Consider the following 22834-nt stretch of genomic DNA (forward strand, 5'->3'; position numbering starts at 1 on the left):
GCAGCAGAAGAGGCTTAAGACCCTGTTGGCCATGTACAAGACAGAGATATCATTCCAGGTTCCTAGGTTTGGCCTGGCCCACTGCAGCCATTTGGAAAGTGAACTGGCAGACTAAAGATACCTCTGTCACTCTCGCTCTCACTCTTGCTCTTATTCTCTGTCTCTCAATTTCTCTCTGTAGCTCTGCGTTTCAAATAAGCAAATTCAAAACAAATAAGCAAAAATTCAGAATCTATCATAAAAAATGGAAGCAAATTTTTACAATTTCATGAAACTATTGCCTAAAAGGGAAGTAACAACTATAATTATTCCAGAAAATAACACTAAACAATGAAAATGCATAGATGCTCACAAAATTACAGAAAATTATCATCTTCAATATTTATTGTGACAAAAATTTATCACCTTAAATACTTTCGTTACCCAACACACAAAAAATGAAAAATCAGTAAGAATATAACTGAAGCAAGTAAATGTGGAAGGGTTAGATAATAAGGAGAATAAAAATACAGACAACAATGAATGGTTAGGAAACATAAAACTTGGAGAAGTCTTAAAGTGCATTAGGTAAAGGAACTACTACCCACTCCTCTAACTAAAAACATTAGAGAAGTAGAGGCAGATGCCTCATGGGACACCTGTGACCTAGTCACAATGACTGCATCCAATTCCGTGATTCCTGTTTCTGGACAAGGCAGACTATAGCACACTTCTGCTTCTTCAGGGGGATTCCTGCCACTTATGTAGGAGATCTAAACTAACTTCTGGGATCTAGGCTCCAGTTCAGTCCAGCTTGGCCACCGGCATTTGGAGAGTGAATAAGCAGGTAGGAACTCCTTCTATATATGTTTCTCTACCTCTCAAAGACATCAATTAACTTATTAATGAAAGAAAAACACAAATTTTACAATCAAGAAATCAAACGGAAACATCAGGCAATTGATGGTGTATTAGAATAATGCTGAATTATATGCTAATAAATAAAAAGTCTCAAAAGCAGAAGGAATCTAGGAAAATTTACACTGTCAAAATTAAGGTGGGGAATAAGGAAAAATAATCATCAAATACAAAGAAGTGATCAAAGTGCTATCTATTTAAAAAGGATCTGAAGACAACAGAATTTCCAAATTTAGTGAAAATTATCAAGAAAATATTTTTATCAATATCATTTTTAAAATAATGAAGTGGTAAGAAATTTATAAAGTCAGTCTAAATATATTAATAAAAATCACAAAAACAATAGGAAAATGGGCTAAAGCAAAATATTAAAGAAGCTTTGTAGATTTAAAACTGTGAGAGGCAGGGGTATTTGGCTCAACTGGTTCCATCTCCAAGAAACAGCATCCTATGTGGGTACAGCTTCCTGCCTGGGCCCCAATTCTCATCCAGTTCACTGCTTGTGGTCTGGGAAAGCAGCAGAGCTGACCCAAGCCTTAAAACCCTGCACCCACGTGGGAGGCCCAGAAAAGCTTCTGGCTCCTGACTTCGGATGGGCTCAGATCTGGCTATTGTACCCATCTGGGGAGTAAGCCCACAAATGGAAGATCTTTCTCTCAGTTTCTACTTCTCTTTATAAATCTGCCCTTCCAATAAAAATGAATATATCATGTTTTTAAAAATAAGAAAAACAAAAAACTATGCAAGTGTAGCAACAATATTAAAATATTCCTTGCTCTTTTTCCATCTTTAATATACTGAATTAATAACTTTACACATAAGAAAATTTTAAGAAGATACATAGTTCTACAAGTGTACAAGAAATAAAATATGGTGCAAAAAGTGATCCAGAAATGAAAGCATTAAAGTGTTTCAACACATAATGCGAAAATGTACCGGGTTATTTGAAAAAAATAAATGTTTTTTATTGTATGAAAAATCTTATACTATTATGGTAACTTAAGAATAGAAAATGATAATATTTAACTGATACAATTGAAAATGATATCTCAAAGATAAAAAAGATTCAATATGTTTTCATGTTTTCAATAAATCAGAGATCCCATCCATTGATATCATGTAAGAAAAAGGTATGAAAAGGAAATAGAACATATAAGACTAACATTATATTCAAGTACCACCATTTTTTTAGTTAAAAAATAAGAACTCACAGAAATGAATCAGGCATAACATATGAAATTAATTAAATTATTCAACAAATAAATTAGTGAACAAAACTAGCCCAGATTAAAGATGCTGAAATGAACTTGGTTCTGGACATGGTTTGCTATTTACGTGAATAGGTATGTCTGTTAAACAATACAGTATTGGAGTTCATCAGGACAGTTCTAATCTGACTAACTGCTAAGTGTGAGTATTAAATAGTTAACCACAGACTGGGTGAAGCAAACCCGCTAATATATAAAAAATAGAGGAATAAGTAAAATAGCAACATCATAAAATCCCAAAATAAAGAAAAATATAAGACAAATTACATACCAATTCTTTCTAAATCTATGGGAAAGTTTCATTGCTAAAAAATTATACTCCACCTTATAAATATAAAAAGGCTATAAAAGGGACAAGTGCTATATTACAAGGAGAATATAGATGATGAGAAATTATAAGTAACCAACGTGGACCATTTCTCAAAATGAAGTCAAACAATGTTCTTGTGGCTGCATCATTCTCTCCTTCCCTATGCCAGGATCCTGTGTGAGATCTGGTTCATGTCCCGGCTGCTTTATTTCCCATCCAGCTCCCTGCCTGTGCCCTGGGAAAGCAGTTGAGGACGGCCCAAAGCCTTGGGACCCTGCACCCATGTGAGAGACCCGAAGAAGCTCCTGGTTCCTGTCTGTGTGTAGGTTCAGTTCAGACCATTGTGGCCACTTTGGAATGAACCAGCAGATAGAGGATCTTTTCCTTTGGATCTCCTTCTCTCTTTGGTCTGCCACTCTAATGGAAATGAATACATTTTTTAAAAATAAGGTCTAATAGCTAACATTGATAGATCATAAAAAGCCTACAAATTCCTCATCAACGAATTCAATTCCCCAAAGTGAAATATCTTTTCTCATCCAGATTTGTATATTCAATTTCCTATTTATATAGCAAATTTGAATATTCTATCTCCTTTGCACCTTAAAACAACCAGAGATTGGGAATGACAATGCTATCAACTTTCTCTTTAATCTACTTCCTACCTTTTCTTCATAAATAAATTCACAGTCTTAAAATTCAAATGTACCAAATGGTGATAAATTCATTCTATATTTTCCTACAAAGCAATCTGTGCTACCAAATGCTTAAGCTTTCCAGAGATAATCTATACATATGTAAACATTGATTTTACACGATCATACTGGTATATGCTTCTTACTAACAGGTACTGACCGAGACAAGGGAAACTGAGTACCTTTTTCCCACAGCTATTTCACTGCAGAATTAGGAAGTAGCATCACTGCAGCCAAAAATCTATAATATATATATTTAAAAGATTTATTTGTCTTTATTGGAAAGCTAGGTTTACAGAGAAAAAGGAAAGACAGAGAGAAAGAGCATCCACCCAAAGATTCACTCCCTATGTGGCCACAATAGCCACAGCTGAGCCGATCAGAAGCCAGTAGCCAGAAGCCTCTTCTGCGTCTCCCATGTCAGTGTAGACACCCAAGGCTTTGGGCCGTCCTCTACTGCTTTCCCAGGTCACAAGCAGGGAGCTGGATGGTAAGTGGCGGAGCTAGGATGTGAACTGGCACTCATATGGGATCCTGGCACATGCAAGGTAAGGATATTATCCACTAGGCAACTGTGGTGCTCTTGAAAATGTATATTTTTGTGCTCAATACATTATCTATAATGTGTTGATGAGTTTTTAAATGTGAGTGATGGGTATGCTTTAAGCTATACAACATAGCTGGCCTTGTGAAATTTTGGATTAAACCATAATTGGGAAAGGTACCAAATATTTCAGTTTGAAACTTCAGGAAATAATTTTCTTTATTTAATTATGTAATAATTAAATTGAAAATGAAAGACATTTGAATAACTTTTCAACCCTCCCCAAATTAACTATTTTGAATATTGTAACTTGGACATCGAAGTTTCATAAAGTCATTTACAACTATGCTGTGTCTTAACGATCAGACTGTTTTTAGTGTTACATGGAACCATTTCATCATCTACTATCAAATCAATTGTAACAAGAAGTACAAATGTGTAGATTGCAGTTCATGTGGTTTCCCTCTTACTGACTGGTTTTAACTTTTACTGATAGAGTCACATGCTAAATCATTTTTTTAAGATTTATTTTTATTATTTTTTTATTGGAAATGCGGATATACAGAGAGGAGAGACAGAGCGATTCATGTAGAAACACTATAAGGAAATGTACAGTGTATTTTGAAAAAGGCTAAATGATTTAGAAAATACACTGTACATTTCCTTATAGTGTTTCTACATGAATCACAGTACCTTACTGTTTTATAAATTATGGAAAATTAATATTTTTGAAACAAATTTATCATAAGTTCAGGTGTGAAGTAAAAATACAGTAGTCTTACTAGCACAAACTAGAACATTAAGAGCTATATCTTGAAAGTATAACATATCACCTTTTAGCAATACTTAAAAGAAATGCACAGTTTTCATTTTGTCCAACAATGAAAAATATGTTGTTGCTTTATAGCTCACTGATTTAGTACTTGTGCTAAGGAAGCATTAACATATCCACATTATGACATGATGCATACAATAAATAAAACAAACCTTTGCTACAAATTGTGTTCCAAATTGTGAAATACTAATGTTTCATAGTACACACAACTTGCATGACAAAACGTGAATAAAGAAACCAAATCCTTCTATTAGCTTCACTGAACCCCTAAAGCAATTTAGGAATTTGTTTCTTACAGACAATTAATCACATGCAGGCGTGCCAGATGAGAACTATTGATTGCCCTTTTCCAAGCTAGTGGCATTCAGACAGTAGACAGACAAATGCCCTAAGCAAGGGAGAGCATCTTTCTGCTTCTGCCTGCTGTAGCTTTTAATTGTTCTCCACTAAGATGCATGACATTTGCTGTGAAGCTTTAGTACAGAGCTTACTTGTTTTTTGAGCAATACACACAGAAGTGTTATGTTTTTCATATACCTTCACACCGAGGTCCTTCATGAGCTCAATCTCAAAATTCACTACATCATATGGCAGCCGGAACTGAGGGATTTCAGAGGCACTACAAAAAAAAAGGAAAAAGAATCAGCAGTGGGAAGAGTAATGAAAAAAAAATTTCTGTTTCTAATCAGTTTGACAAAAGTAACTATCTCTTCTAAGTGCATTAAAAATTTGTAAGATACACACCCTCATTTTTCACATTAGCATGGTAGAACATTACATAGACTAAAGGAAGAGCAGAAAAGGATATGAAAAAGAAATTAAAAACAATAAAAAATAACATAGACCAAATCGGGCAACAGAAATTCCAATATTTCTAAGTCAATAAACTGTTTAGTTAATAACCATTCCATGATTTCTGATATGCATTTGAAAGTTATTCAAAACTACATAGAGGAAAATATGCATACAGATATATATGTACATTTTGGAAATATACTTGTACCTTCTTTGAATATCAATGTGAAACTGCCTTACCATGCTGTTCAAAACCAAATGGAATAGGTTCTATAGGCTCTATAAAACACTTTTACAATAAACAAGACGTCTATCTCAGCAAGGAAGGTGTTCAAAGGACACAGTCACTAAAAACATACATTTTTAATATCATGGTCACTATCTGCATTTAAAAGAAAAATGATACTTCTAATACAATTATTTTGTAATTATAAAAGCGTGCAAAGCTCAATTTCAATGCTTCAAACGATAAAATAACAAAAATATTTTTTCATTCCTCTGCTCAAGTAACACACGCACAGAATAAGATGCAGCATTAATCATAGTGATTTGACAAAATTTTTGTTAAATTTTCACTTTTATTAAGCTCTTTTTTTTGTGAGCAAAGATACACAGATAATCGCAGTAAGAATTAGTACATGTAGTGAAAGACATGTCTATGTGTACAGCAATGAACTTGAAAAGTAGCAGTTATGGAAGAAGATTGTTCTGCGTCATATAATATAAGGCACTCCAAAGCGACTATGAAATTTTTTGTAAGACTTAAGAACTTGATTATTTAATTAATTTTCACATATCAAACAATCAGGAAGCAGCACTCACAAAATGTTATAAAAATTCAATGTTCTAACTGTATGACTAAATTATCTTTCTATTAACTGAGAAATATGTATCACATAACAATAAATCTGAGCCTAGGTCAAATGTAAGACTGACTTGTGAGTCACAGCCATTCTATCTCACAGGCCTTTAGAACATTGGACAACACAGAAAGCTTTGCTTTCACAGGCTAACCATAGAGGTTCGTTGGTGCTGTAATTTGTACACAGAAGTAGAGCCTTCACGGGCACAAAGTTCAGCAGAAAAGCAGTAAGTCCACATATCTACAGTTTCTGGAACTAAAACTGGCATCCGAGCCATGTGACGGGAAGCTAAAACAATGTGCCATCAATGAAGAATTCTAAACCAAAACCAACCAATTATATCACAGTGATTATCTTAAACATATCAAAACATATTGTGAGGCTGTACATTACTCCGGCATTTCTATGGCTACACCTAAGAAATATATGAAATACAATGGGAAAATGGTGCAAGTGCAGCGTCTCCCAGGTAAGAAGCAACTCTGATACATCAAGCTTACAGAAAGCAGCGGCAAGTTTGCTCGCAGAAACAAGGCAAAAGAACTCAATCAACCAGGAAGAAAGACATGTCAGGAGGAGAGTCTGCCCATCCCATGGCAACGCAACCCTCAACACCAAAGCACAACATACACAAAACTTCTGCTGAGCAGGTCTGCTAAGCAAGCCTTCTTGCCCTGAAACTCTCCAGCCATCATTTAGCAACATGATTGCTAAAAATCATTAAATGAATAAAATGAATAAAGCCTTGAGAAAAACACATTTTCCAGGTTGCCCTAGGGGAAATAAGTTCCATGTGAGCTAGTGAAAACAGTTGGTTAGTTTTAGTCACATCAAAGTGAGTAGAGAGTGGGGAAGTGATTATTGATTATTTCAATGTATCATATTTATATTCACTAATACAGGAGGTCAGCAAACAGATGGGAGTTACATCCTCATGTGCTGCAGGACATGACAAGGGTAAAATATCCAGTGCAAGCAGGAATGTTTGAAACATGATGAGATGATCAAGCTGGTAAAACACCTTGGACCCCTAACTGTCATAAAATGACTCCCACATTTCTCTCCTTGGATATAAAATATAGATCTTAATTTTGACCAGGATGGAATAAGGCACCTTAAAGTTATCAGGCTGAAAACTAAACTTGTTCCTCCTCCCCCAACACTGATCTTGTGATGAGCTGTTCAAGTTCCAAAGTTCACCGTCGCCCGTTTGCTTCACTAGACCCCAAGCCCACCTGCAAACACTAGGAAGGATGGAGCATGGCTTTTAGATGATTCAACTGCAAACCTAAAATCTACCTGAAGGAATCATCATGTTCTTTCCTTTCTAGGCCTCATAATTTCAAACAATGGCAATGACATTAGGAACTAGCTCTCATTGTCCAAAAAAAATGATAACACTCAATTCTGAGGAATGATCAAAATGAATCATTTTTTCTGAATGCTTCTTTAACATTATACTCTAATGGGGTGTGGATAGAAAATTCCCTGTAAACACTGGCAATCAGCACACACTGAATGAGTTACAGTCATTCCTTATCCCATCTTCTCATGGGCAACAGGTGGTACAACCTCCATGAAATGATACATTCTGATATTTGACCAGCTGAATTGGCATTCAAAAAACTGATAGTGAATATAGTAATATAAATTGCCTCAATTTTGTCACAGAGTGATCATACAAATTTTTTATGGTGCTTAAGATTTAACATAGTGACAGTGTGTATTATATCTTTAATTTTAACAAGACTGAATTAAGATTACAATCACTCATTACTCAGTAATTCATATTGAAAATAATGTTATAAAGACTGGAAGATCAGCAAATTAAATTTGAAACATCTTTGGTATGCAATAAAACACGTTTAAGACTAAACAGCCATTACTCTTGCTTACATCTCTACAAGCAAACACAAATTTTTCAAATTCGCTTTGTGAAACACTTCTTAAAGCAGAGCTTTAAATTGGACCTATGTTGTGGCACAACAGCTTAAACCACTGCCTTCGGTGACAGCAACTCATAGTGAAGCTCTGCTTCCAGTCCAGCTGCCTGTAACACACAGGGGAAAGTAGCAGAAGCTGGACTAAGTACTTGGGTCTCTGTACCCAAATGGAGACGCAGATGGAGTTCCAGGCTCCTGGCTTCAGTCTGGCCCAGCCCCGGTTGTTGTAGACATTTGGGGAGTGGACCCCGCAAAGGAACATTCTGAAACTCTCTCTTTCCTACTCTCCTTCTTTCCCAACCTCTCCCTTTCTCTTCTTCCCACTCTCCATCTCTCCTTCCCTCTCTATTGTGTCATTTGCTACTGTTTTGCCAGGCAAACTAACAGAGATGGACTGGAAGTGGAGCAGTCAGGACTCAAAACAGCATTCATGAGTGACACTAGCATCCAAGGTGGAGGCTTAACATACACAATGCTGAACCCCAGATAATGAATTAAAAATAAAGTGAATCCATGAGGGTAAATGAGAATTCACACTTGCATTACACCATGCATGCAGTCAAATATTTCATATTACAACAATAAGTAAGTAATAATTTTAGAAAGTTCTTAGAAACATTATAAACAAATGATAATTCCAAATTCATCCTGGCATCTAAACAATTAAGCATCAAATTTTAATTCCATTTTCCATTAACTGGCTGAAATGCCCACCTGTTTCACACAGATACAATTATTCCTTATTATCACTCAATGTGAAATTTAAAAAAATAATGAAAACACCAGAATATCAGGAAGAATAAAGAACAGTATTATTCCTAATTCTCCAAGTAGCAAAGTATTTTTAACTCATGTATATTCACCATAAAAAATAATAATCATGAAGTGCATAAGGGTATGGTGGATATGTAGTATTCTTTAACACAGAACGGGCAAGGTGGCCTAGTAAGTTAATCCTCTACCTGCAGCACAAGCATCCCATATGAGCACTGGTTCCTGTCCCAGCTGGTTCACTTCTGATCCAGTTCTCTGCTTATAGCCTGGAAAAGAAGCTGAAGGTGTCCCCTGGAAGAAGCTCTCGACTCTTGATTTTAGAGCATTCCAAGGCTCACCCATTGTGCCATTTTGGTAGTGAATCACTATATGGATGATTTCTCTCTCTGTGTCTCTTCTTTTCTCTGTAAATCTGACTTTCAAGTAGAAGTACATAAATCTTAAAAAAAATAGGATTCTTTAACACTACTCTATCCTGATTATCAGAATATCAAGCTCCTCCAACACCTTTAAAATCACAAAAATCCACAAAATAAGCAAGTCACATTTGAAAGAAAGCAAACCATCCAATATTTCATAAACTTTTTCAGCATTAAAAATAATCAGTTGGTGCTGATATGGGGACATTTCAAGCTAATTCACTGCCTGTTAGTGTCAGCATCCCATTGGGTGCTGGTGGACATTGAGACCACTCTGCTTCCCATCCAGCTCCCTGCTAAAGGCTTGGGAAAGTAGAAGAAGGTCCAAGTGCTTGGAATCTGCATTCACATGGAAGACTGAGAAAAATCTCTTGGCTCCCAGCTGTGGATCAGCTCAGAACCAGCAACTGCAGCCATTTGGGAATAAACCAGGAAATGGAAGTGCTCTCGCTCACGCTCATTTTTCCCTCTCTCTCTCACACTCTCTCTTTTCCCTCATCTCTCCCTCTCTCTGTAAAATCTAGCTTTCAAGTAGAAATACATACATCTTTTAAAAACAGTAAGCAATAGTGTTAAATAAATTAGATGTCTTACACCAAATCTACCGCTTTTTAAAAAGTAGCTATGATACTAATTCACTGGGGGAAAAAGATCCTGTTTGGGTGCAGGGGGGAGAAATGTAAAACCTGACAACATCTCTTCAAAAAACTGATTTCAAATATAAAGTTAAGTTATCCCTTTTTAGCCACTTTAAACATACAAGAGAACGAGAAGCATCCATACGCTGAGAAAAATGAACAAGAAAGTTTGGCGGTTGCAAGCCTGGTTAAATTCAAGGTTCAGTTTTTATAATCTGAAACAATGACACAGAATGCCTCTACAAAGGGACAATTAAAATAAGCCTGATAGAATATGTCATATTGTTCCTAGACACTGGGAAGATTTGTAAGTAAAGGAAAAGAGAGAAAAAAAAAACTTTCTAAAGATATAATGGGTCATGAATGCACAAGAATGTGTCCCCTTAGAAAAATCTAAAAAAACTAGGGCCCGGCATGATAGCCTAGCGGCTGAAGTCCTCACCTTGCACCTGTTGGGATCCCATATGGGCACCGGTTCTAATCCCTGCACCCATAAGGGAGACACAGAAGAAGCTCTTGGTTCCTGGCTTCAGATCGGCTTGAACGGAAGTTCTTCCTCTCTGTCTCTCCTCCTCCCTGTACATCTATCTGACTTTCCAATAAAAATAAATAAATCTTAAATTTAATTGAAAAAAGAAATTACAAAAAATAAATTTAAAACAAGTTTAGTGCTTGATTTATGTAAATTAGAAATTCTCCACTACATTTAGATAAGAAAGAAAAGGACAGAAATGCCACCTACCATAATCTTCTATGAAATTTAGCAAAAATTCACAAAAAAGGCCGGTTTCATTTTAAGGAACAGAGAGGTATTTCCTATTTTACCTAGTGTACAAAAATACAGTTCCTGTTTCTAAAATTAGCTCACATAATCTGATATGTATAATTAAAAAACTTGTATGATGTTTACACACAAGCTGTTAGTAGACCACGTTACGATGGCTACACATCTGTGTTGGTAGATTATGTTTTTCCTAATTGGTAATGCTTTCATAAGATGCTATTTTAAAAGACAGTATAAATCCTTTCAGCAAAATAATATATGAAAAAAATTATACAATTTGCATAATGCTTTAAAAATAATAGTGGAGAAATACCAGCATAAAAAATAACTATTTTTTCACATTTGGATTATTTATACTTCATATTATGTGCAAAAGGTTTTGTAATCTATGACATACCTGACAATTCAATTAGTTTAATGTAACGAACAAGTTATCTGTCAATATGTATGTTGATAAAGATAGTGAAACATGCCACTGATAATTTTGTATTTTCTTCGGTTTTTAAAGTCAATTAACCAGGATTAAAATGTACACATCTACAAAGATGCTTTGGAGGTGGCCCAAATATTTTTGCCAGCATAACAAATTTTAGTCATAACTTGACTTTTTTCTTTGTATGCTTAGCTGGGATAAATCCATCATTCAAAAATAGTCTCGTAGCTTTAAAAATTCCATGGCTTAAAAACAAACACATTTTCAAAAATATTTATATTTTATAATGCACAATCTTTCAAGATAGTAAAGAAAGAAAATAATAAATTGGATATGATTTATTGATATAATGATTATTAATATACCACTATCATTTTTTCTCATTTTTTTCAAATGCTTTAAGAAATATTCATTTCATACCAGTACTAAATTTTATTTCTTCGCTATCACAAATGTAATGTATATTTAGTGCAAGAATATATTTATTTTACATAAACTTCATTTATTATGCTTGGTATAAACTTCTGGAAATCAGTAATATAAAGTGAAATTTCCCATGTCATTTTAAGAATCTTCAGGGGAATAAAATAATTATGCAATTAATATTGATTACTGATAGGGTATATTGTATAATTGGAATTGTATAATCAGGAAGAAATAGATCTTTAAATAAACACTTGTAGTAGACTCTGGAAAATATAATCAAGCACAAGAGACTGCAAACTGAAAAGAGGTAAGCAGAATGGCATCTACACACAGCCAGGCACAGGAAAGTCCGACAGACTGCATGCCTAGCTCACCCTCTTCTCCTGTATCTACGACTTGATTCAGCCGTCTGTGTTACGGACTCATAGGAATAACACAATATTTTTTACAATTGCGCCTATAATTAACAAGTATTCTGTGGATATCGACCTCATATACTTAAAACTACACAGAGGAATTTTTAAATAAATATTGTTTAAAGCCAACTATAAAACTTTCAGTGAATAATGTAATAAAATTTCAGGGTTTGGAAAAAAACAAAGTAAGTACCACATATGATCCAGAATTTCCTACTCCACACCAATCACATTCACCCCATGATTTCTGGCAACAAAAGTTAAAATACAGAACGGAGACATGCATTACCTTAAACCACCAACATATTCTTGTTTCTCAAATATGGTGATGTCGGAGTATCCTAATCGAGCCAGAAAAGAAGCACAACTTATACTTGCAGGCCCTGCACCAAAAAGAGCAATCTTGGCAGAATAAGCTTCTGGCATTCTTCCTGGGGGAGGCAGAGAAGGATTTCTGATCTGTGGGATATTCATTGCTTTGAAGACCTATGGAGAAATCAATTACTATGGTTAAAAACATCAATGAACTTTTACATTCTAAGCATATCTTCCACATTTTAAATCCATTAAATAACTTCGCTTCAGTATTACTAAGTACGCTTAGAAGCTGCATTGTGTTAAGTAAATGAGGACTTGAAACTGCCTTCCCATCTTTGAAATTCATCCTCAATGTCACAGTTCTGTAGGAAGCACTCTCACTCACCTGCTGGATCCCTTCTCTGGGCCAAGATATGTGCACTCTTGCTTAGCTCTTAGAGTATCCTTTGTAGATTTTTCAGATTTTCTCTCATCAATCTGTTTTCCAGCACTATTTCCATGTCAACCTTCCTCCACCTTCCTTTCTTTTTTGTCTTTAAAAAATTTTTACAATAGCATATTTGTAATTCATTTCAATCACAGGCTTGAAACTCCATTAGGTAGTTTAAGTCAAGAACTAGCAAGTAGAAATAAAAGCTACTGTTTCTCAAAAATATAGAAAAACACCGTAAATAGTATCAAACCTGAAAAATGTGAATCCCACTCATATGAACTTTAGAATCTGGAATCTGAAAAGGCATCCTATGTAAACAAATTACCAATACACTATCAGCAGTTAGCTGCTACACTGCAGACACTGCTAAATGATGGCTAGAAGTCTGTTTCGGCTTACGATATATTCACTTTTGATAAGTAAAATGTAAAAATCTGGTTAAAACATCAGAGAGTTAACGAAGCCAGTCTGATTTGAAAAGGATAAGATCTTAGAGGAAATGGAACAAGAAGCAAACTAATGGTATAGGAATCTCTTCACCCCTGAAAGCAAACTGACATCTTCCGGGAGAGAGGAGCAATTTAAGAATCCTTAAGAGAACCATAGCTCAGAACAAACACCAGGAGAGACACGAAAATCTTACAGAACTGGAAGGAAGGGTACCAGTGATGTGGTGGAGCAGGAAGTAGATTTATAAAATGGATGAAAATAGGAAACATGACAAGTGAAATCAGTGGACACAGAAGGAAACATTCTACTTTTTTCTCTGACATGAGGAAGTATATGTATACTTGTATATGCATATATATATGCATAGATGCCATGGTACTTGACATAGATACATATTTATTAATGCTATCTTCACTGAATTATGCCCCTTACTTAATAACATTTTATCTTTGTCATGAGTTTTGCAATGTTTTATATTAGTATATCCTCCCCTACTTTAAAAAATAGTATGTAAGTGCCTAAACATGTGAATGTGAAAAACATACTTTGTGTTCTCACTGAACTCCTATTCAAACTTTTCTGTATTATCTGAAATGTATTAATTTTTTTAAAAAGACGAAAAATAAACAAGTGTTATTATACAGTAGATTGTATAAGAGAGATTAGAAAAACTGCTTTTGGGGCCCGGCGCCGTGGCCTAGCAGCTAAAGTCCTCACCTTTCACGCGCTGGGATCCCATATGGGCACTGGTTCTAATCCCGGCAGCTCCACTTCCCATCCAGCTCCCTGCCTGTGGCCCGGGAAAGCAGTTGAGGACGGCCCAAAGCCTTGGGACCCTGCACCCGTGTAGGAGACCCAGAAGAGCTCCTGGCTCCTGGCTGTGGATTGGTACCGCACCGGCCATGGCAGTCACTTGGTGAGTGAATCATTGGATGGAAGATCTTCCTCTCTGTCTCTCCTCTTTGTATATCTGACTTTATAATGAAAATTTAAAAAAAAATCTTAAAGAAAAAACTGCCTTTGACAAAGCCTGGTCATAAAATGTAGAAGATCCACAGGAGTCAAGGAGGCCTGAGGACAGCGACATGGGGGAACAGAAGAGAAACAGGACAAGAATCCCCTCAGATGGGTGGAGCACACCAAAAGTAGGATTCTAGAAATCCATAGCTACAATGTAAAGTTTTACAAATTGTGAATATCTGATAACCCTTCCAGGTACTGTATAAATAGTGCAAGTTTCTTATAAGTTTCAAATTGAGGAAAATTTTTATCTTTATTTCTTTCAAAGCAATGTGCACAGATAATAAATCATTTTACTATTTCTATTATTTCAATAAATTATTTCACTCCATTGTTCATAGAAATACAAAATCTATTATATTTTCAAGTTACTTTTCATATATTTCTCATTGATAATTAAAGTACACACTTAGCAGAATCATATAGATATTTTCAATTAGGAATAAAGTATATACTAATTTCCTTTACATTCAGTTCAGCATTATGAATCCTATGAGCTGAAAATCAAAAATGACTTTCCCATATTAAATAATCTATTTCATTATATTGTGTCTTAGTAAATTAAGAAGCAAAATTGAACTTTTTAAAAAAGAATCAAGTATTACTGATATTCTTTGTAAACAATTAGATTTTCATGAAAATATTTTTTCAGGATAAAGTTTCTAGAAAGTGAATGAAAGCTGTAAGAATTCAATTGAGTAGGATGTGTGTAACATCTACCATGCTGAATCACTCAGAACCAAGAAATTATTAAGATTTTAGATATGAAATATATCTGGACACAAATTCTAGATATTGGAATATAAGCACTAGTGCTCTAATAAAACACAATACGAATAAGCTTATCTTTAGTACCAATTTAATAATACTGAATGATGCTCTTACGTATTCTTTTTTAAAGCTACCAATGAAAAATACTGAATCTCTAACATTACATCTATTGAGTCCATACTGGCACTCAGAAGACTAGGAGGCTCTCATGGGGTTGGGAGGAAACCAAACACTTTTCAAACTGTAAAGCATCATAAACATACACCATAATGCATCCTGGTCCTAATCCACACAGCCTAAACATCCACAGATTATAAATTGTTAAACATACTCACTGCACTACCCTGCTCAAAACAACAATGGAATAATTGGTATTTCTTTGCCTTCTTTTCCTTTTTGTTAATTTCTTGGTTACACTGGATTTCCATCTTCCTTTTATAAAATTGTGGTTTGGATCAACCATGGCGGTATTTCTGATATAACGCATATTTACACACCATTTTCATAAATTTGAACACAAAGGATGTAAGTTAAGGGGCTGTTCACAACTGAGTTCTGACTTGCATTTTTTCCTGGTACGTGGTGTTGAACATATCATTACCATTCCCATCTCATTGCCTCTTGAAAGCATAAGTGGATTTCAGAATATTTCCCAGTAAAACAGTTCAATTTGACTTTGCAGGAGAATACTAGGTGTCCTATATTTGCTCATACCTATAATACCATGAAACAGTTCAGAAACAGAAAGTTGAGGTTGTAGCTGGACTATACCTCTGTGTTACTCTTGGCCAAAATGGCAGAAGGGGAAAACTGGGAGGTAGGGAGGAATGAGCCCCTACATCTATGAAACTGCATCATGGGAAATAATAATAAATAAAACCCAAAAGGGATTATCTCATGATGAATACTGGGGATATTACACAAATATATTTACAGTATTTTAGAAAAGGCCTAAGGTCAGGCGGCAGTATTACTTCTACATTAGCTGACATTCAAATTCTGTAAAACAGAGGCTGTCTAAACTCACACAGTCTCCAACATCAGAGAAACCAGCTATGTGGGGATTTTTACAAAATAATGAGTGCAATAATAGTACCATATATCCAGTGTTTAACAGTTATGTGTAGCTAATGGCTAACAGAACATTTATATTACCACAGAAATTAAAATTCCTAAAATATGTCACAATATGTATAAATAACTTTCAGAGGGAGTTGGCATCCTGGCACAGTAGGTTAAACATCTGCAGCAACTGAGACATTATCGTGTGCACACTGGTTTGAGTTGCACTGCTCTACCATTTCACTGTTAACACTGCAGGGAAAGCAGCAGAACACTGGCCCAAGTACTTGGGTCTGGCCCACCCAGTTCCAACTACTGCAGATACTAGGGAAGCAAACCAGCAATAAAAGATTCTCTCTCAAAGTTTCTTACTCTCTTTCTCACTTATTCAAACACTCTCCCCGCCCCCAATCCTCTCTCTATAATTCTACTTTTCAAATACACATATTTATTAAAATCCTCAAGAACAATCTTACGGGAAAATGAAATACATAATGTGTTTAGTATTTTCCACATCCATTTTAATATAATTCTTATGATTATATACTTAACGATTGTCACAATTGTCATATTTAGAACTAGACAAAATTACTGAGTACACAAGAGCTCATATAAATTTACTGTAGCTGTCATGTCATACCCACATTCTTTTATAATCACAGATACTCACATTACAACCCCAAACTTGGTGGGGAAAAAAAAAAAAGCTGCATTTTCTTTTAAATAGACTTGAAGAAAAGAAGTTGCCCTCTACCTCTGTAAACCAACAAACAGTTCTTTTTCAACAGATGGATGACAAAATGGGGTAAGGGAAAACCCACCAGAAGTCAAACTAGAATCACAAACATTGTGTGTGAGACACAGTGGGGGAATAAGAATGCATGGGTATGCAAATACCTTATATGCTATAAGCTTTTTATACATCTGATATTAGCATTTTATGGAAGGAGGTAAATTAAAGTAAGAAACACTAAACCATGTTTTGAATATTTCTTGAGGTGTTTCATGTTTATAAATAAGTAGCGTATTGTTCATTCTTTTTAGAATAATTTGTCTTCAGATATAAACATTACAATAAAAATTAAAAATAAATTATACTTAAAAGGCATTTTGGCTCATTAATTATAATATCAAAATGATGTTTCCTTACAGATTTTCTTGCAATAAAGTTTCCTACAGTCTCATAACATAACAAAAATAATTCACAGTAATTTAGATCTTTAGGTGAGGAAGACTTCATTGTTCTTTTAAACAATTTTATCTCTCTACCCACATTTCTGCAATTTAACTTTCTGAGCTGAAGATTCAACTGCCAAAAATATGTAATAGTGCAAACAAACTGGCTAAGCCATATCACAAGACAGTGATTCAAATATTTTTAAAAGCACAGAAAGTACACTGAGAATATATTTCTTTATAATAAGAAATTTAATATTCACTAAAAACATACATAATGCCAAGTTTTATGTTAAATTCCTACCATTTAGTCTTCAAATGCAAAATTATCATGATCATTTCTTACATGAAAAATCTGTGACCAAGTTTACAAACTGAGGATTTTTATTCTAAAACTGCTTCACTCCAAATCCAAAGCTTCAAATTTCTACAGTTGATTTTCACAATAAATGCATTCCATGCCTTAAACAGTGCATCACGAAATGTTTAGTATTAAACATACTACATAAATACTATAAATACACTTATAATATTCTACTACATTATATATACAAGTCAAACTGTCAGGAACAATTGCTTGTTACATTTAAATTGCAATTAAATTTAAAATCAAACTGGAGAACTCTAAGATAACAGAGAAAAGGTGTACTGATTTTGAAAAGGGGGAATTTAGGAAAAAAAAGTGAATGAAATGTACTCCTAGAAGAAATCTGGAGAGAAATCTGCAGTGGAAGTTCTACAGCTCCTGGAGAAGCACAGTGTAATCATGCAGAAGCAAACGGGGCCATCGGGCTGGGAAATGGAGGAGATTCCAGCTCCAACAGGCAAGAGCAAGATGAGAGGAGACCACAGCAGGCAAAATCACTGAAAACACTGCCTGGCATACATTCTTACAGACCACACAACTCTGTGTTTGGCCTGGAGACATAGCAGGGAAAGGAAATGGAGAAATCATTAAAGATAAATAACCCACTTCTTTTCTCCCACCACTGTACCTCACCATCAGGGACACACAGGACAGCCAGGAGATGGTATACCATCTTAAGATTGGAAAAAGTTACAGCAGTTGTAGTGTGTGCTGGCATTGGGTACATGCAACCAGATGATATATAAAGGGGATGAATCCTCATTCTCCACTGAATGTTTAGCTTAGTCTATTGAGATGGCAGAAGATCATGCACCCGTGTAGGACTGAGACGTGTACACACATACACTACTCTCACTCTAATACTGGCACCACAGCACAAGCTGCTAAGGCAGAACATGTATAGGTCAGTAGAACTGGGAATGCCTCTGTTCACTGTGTCTACAGGGCTGAATAGAACCCTGGCACATGTGCCTGAAGGTGTCTTGTACACAGACTGTAAGAATTCTGTGACTTCATGATAATGTGTACCATGTAGCTGGATCTCTGGGCTCTCAACATGCTTGAAAGCAGAGGCTAAAAGGACTTGTTTGTCCCAAGTGGATCACTGCAGGGTTCTGTGCTACCACCAGATTGCACAGATCTTCCAAGTGTTATGTGCCATTGTGGCAGAGGGTGGCAGCTTCTGTAAGCTATAGAGGAAATAGCTATGACAAATATGGAATGATTAACAAAGTCCTTCCCAATAAAGAAAGCCAAGGACCTGATGGTTTCACTGCTGTGTTAAGCCTAGCTTTTCAAGAAAGACTAATTATTATTCTGCTTAAACAATTTAAAACCATTGGCATGGAGGTAATCCTCCCAAACTCCTTCTATGATGCCAGCATCACCTTAATTTTCTAAAAGATTGATATTATGGATACTTACAGGAAGAAGGAGATGGAGTGCCCACTCTGCCATGATGTACTGAGTACATTTTAATCCTCAACAAAGTGCCAGCTATATCAATCAAGACAATGACAGCACATATTAGGGGTTTTACTGTAGTGACTGTGTTGATGGGTGGGTTCGATATCGTCGTATCAATAATTGCATTGCTTGAATTAACAACAAGCTATGGTTATCGCATATTATTTTTGAGATTGTGTCTGATATTCTCTCTTTCTGGGTGTTATGGGGTTTCGGGTGTTCTATATGGATGTATTTGCTGGCGTACAGATGGATCGTTACTGTATAGGGAGCATTTCGTTATGCACAGTTCGTTATGGCAGGCTACATTAATTGGATATACGTTTGTACCCAATCGATGGTATCGTGTTGGGTTTGTGGAAGGGTTTGATGGCAGTTTTCTGTGCTAAGAGAGTTTGATTGAATTCTAGATCTTCATTTCTTGTTTATGAAACAGGTCGTAATGGTCATTGAGCGGGGATTTTTGTTTCGTATTTGGAATTACCTTTTGGCCTTCTGAAACATGATATAGGTGACTGGAATATTGGTTGAATTGATATGTATTGGGGGGTAGAAGGAAAGATATATTTTATATGGAGTTGTTTTGTTATTTATATTTTAGTGTAGGTGTGTTTTTAAGCGTTGAAATGTATAATAGTATTGGATAATAGTTATGGAGGTTGTGGACACACCAATAAATTAGATTTAAGTTATTATAGAATCCAATTAGGGGAATGTTTCAATAAAATGTATTCGATACATTAAAGAGTGATTTGTATTCCCCAATTTCAAGCAGCTTAAATCACAATAGCTAAGATAGAGAATCAATCAGATGTCCACCAACAAAGAAAATGTGATAAATATACATTCTGGAATATTACATGGCAACAAAGAAAAATGAAATCCTGCCCTTGCAACAAAATGGATGCAACTGGATCCCCATGATACTAAGTGAAATAAACCAAGCTCAAAAAAACAAATATCATAAGTTTTCTCTGATACTTGGCAGTTAACATAGAACACACAGAAGTATAGAAATGAAGTACTAACTTTCAGATATTATTGTCATTTAGGAAATGTGGACTGGTGGTCTTTTAACATTTTGCTTGTTTAATATAATGATTAGTGAATAATAAAACATCTGAATAGAGAATGAATTAAAATTATGACTATGCTAATAGTGTTGAAGAAAGGGAAGGGAAGGAATGGTAATGATGGGGGGCAGGAAATAAGGGAAGCATGATCACCTTCTCAGAACTGTACATGTGGAATGCATAAAATCTACCCTCTTCATGTTCATAAAGATGCAAAAATTTCAAGTCTACAAACTAATAATTATTCATGAATAATTGGAAAAATATATCAGCATAATGCTTAATTTCCATAATTGTATCTGGCCATCAACAGAAGGACTGAGCTTAGGGTGTTTGTTGTGACACTGTTGATTATATCCCAACTATGGGCCTAGGAATTCAGTATCAGAATGGCTGGGGTTGAATCCAGCCTCTGCCCCATCGATGACACCAGCATCCCCCATCAGAGTGCCAGCTCAAGCCCTGATTATGCTCCAGCTCCTCACTCAGACACCTGGGAAAGCAGCGGAAGATGGACCAAGTATTTGGAATCCTGGCACCTACCTGGGTCAGATTCCAGGCATCTGGCTGATGCATGGCTCTGTCCCAAACACTGCAGCCATTTGATGAAAGAACCACAAGATTAAACATCTCTAACTTAGTGCCTCACTTTCTCCTTGAGTTATGCTGCCTTTCTAATAGATAATATGAATCGTTACCCTTCAAAATGGGAAGAATTGACACACTGATCACAGATTTCCCAATTGGAAACAGGGAATATGGTTCCATTTATTTAGCTCTTTGCTTTTTTGGCTCCTCCTATAGCTCATTATTATGCTAGATTTATACCTAAATATTGATTTTCTGAGAAGGATAATATAATCATTAGAACATGCTTAGTTTTGAGATCTGATTTTTAAATGATATGTAGAAAAGCATTTAGGATCTTATATTATTATTATATCCTATACTCATTTATCTTTTGCTTTTGGCATTATTTTCTATCTATTATTTTTCATGATACAATTTTGTAGGAACAGGACATTGGTCCCTTTTCTTTCCCATTTTCTCCCCGTTTTCCCTTCCCACTATTTTCCTCCACGTTCAGTATCATAGCCCCTTTAATGGATATACGTTTAACTTTCCACCATTGAAATGTATACTCTTACAAACATTTACTCGTTCCAGGAAAACTTTTTTAAGCTTGGCTCTTCAAGATCTTCTATATCAACAATGATGTCATCTGTGAATGGAGTTTTATTCTTTCATTGTGGATGTTTTATTGCATTATATTTATACCCTTTTATGTACTTGGTTATATAGAAATATGGTAGCATTTGAACTGTTCTACATTTTGAAGTAATATTTAATAAACATTTAGAAAAAAATGGAACATTAGATTATAGAAAATATTGGAAGAGTACTACAGTGTTAGAATTAGGCCCGAAAAAGCTGGTTGGGGGTTTACTACACATTTATTGCACTAACGTATGTCCACATATTAAGAACTTATCACTGATTCTTCCCTTCTTACACGCTAATGCTAACTTACTTTCAACACTTTATGAATTCCTCACAGTTTTTCTTCCCAATCCATACTACCAGGGCAGAGCAGAGCTCTTCAACATGGTAGGCACTCAACGAGATTTTATGGAATTCAAACTTCCTAACTCCACAAATAGAACTTCAACAAATGAGTAAATATAACCAAGGGAAACAGTTCCACCTTACCGACAATGAAACACAGCTATTTATAAACCAATATTCTTTGAGAGAAGCATATTACAATAAACTTCCTTGCATAATCACCCAGTGATTTCTGACCGTTCACTCAACTGGAACGGTCAGAAATTTATTTCATCACTCCAAATTGACTTCACTACCATTTTCTTCATAATTTTCCCATTACTTGGAGGCAAGGGAGAGATTATCCTGATTTTTAAAATGGGAAAATTGAGATGCAAAGAGGAGCCATGGGATTTTACCCCAATCCTTCTCTCATTCTTAAAGACAGAAACAGTATAATTTTCCAATCATTATATAGAGCACTATAAATGAATCAGGACATAACATTGCAAAAGCAAAGACATTGACCAATTCTAATTTGATGGTAACTCTTTTACCTTAATCTTTCTCACTTTCTAAAATAGCATATAATGAAAATAAACATGAATGTTTGGAGGCTATAATTCTTTCTCAATTATTCTGATTGTTTGAATTAACCAAGCATCAGCAAAAGTAAACTCTAGGGAAATCATGGCAAGCAAAATATTTGTAGAATTTCCAGAACACATACACTAAAGGATGCGCTGTAAAAAAACAAAAAACAAACAAAAAAAAGGCTGTAATCTATGTATCTCATAGGAGGTTTATATTTGGCAGTACTACTTGATTTATTCTAGAAACTAACTTCTGAACATTTTTAAGACTCACATAGAGTTTCAAGCTCCTGGCTTTGGTCTGGCCAAACCATGGTCACTGTGGCCATTTGGGGAGTATGCCAGAGAATGAAAGATATTTTCTCATTCTTATTCTCTCTCGTCTTTTGCCACAATCTTTTGTGTCCTCCTACTTCTCTGTAATTCTAAAACAATGTAATTCTTTAAAAAACTGAAAACTCATTCTTAAATAGTGTGTTTATTTTCATTTTTTAAAAAATGGACACTATTTAGATACAT

At 35.2% G+C, this 22834-nt stretch overlaps 1 protein-coding gene across 1 annotated transcript in view; it reads right to left on the reverse strand.

Annotated features, from left to right (window-relative positions):
• Window positions 1–22834, reverse strand: part of DPYD (dihydropyrimidine dehydrogenase) — an 808753-nt gene that overhangs the window by 553446 nt on the left and 232473 nt on the right. Inside the window, exons 6-7 of the mRNA XM_040999080.1 lie at window positions 12330–12526; window positions 5087–5168 (exon numbers count right to left, since the gene is read on the reverse strand). Of these exons, the coding sequence (XP_040855014.1) occupies window positions 5087–5168; window positions 12330–12526 (279 nt within the window). The remainder of the gene's footprint in view (window positions 1–5086; window positions 5169–12329; window positions 12527–22834) is intronic.

The sequence above is a fragment of the Ochotona curzoniae genome, unplaced genomic scaffold (genome assembly GCF_017591425.1).
Source record: "Ochotona curzoniae isolate NIBS_2020 unplaced genomic scaffold, NIBS_Ocur_1.0 scaffold_1037, whole genome shotgun sequence".
In the NCBI taxonomy this organism is placed as follows: domain Eukaryota; kingdom Metazoa; phylum Chordata; class Mammalia; order Lagomorpha; family Ochotonidae; genus Ochotona; species Ochotona curzoniae.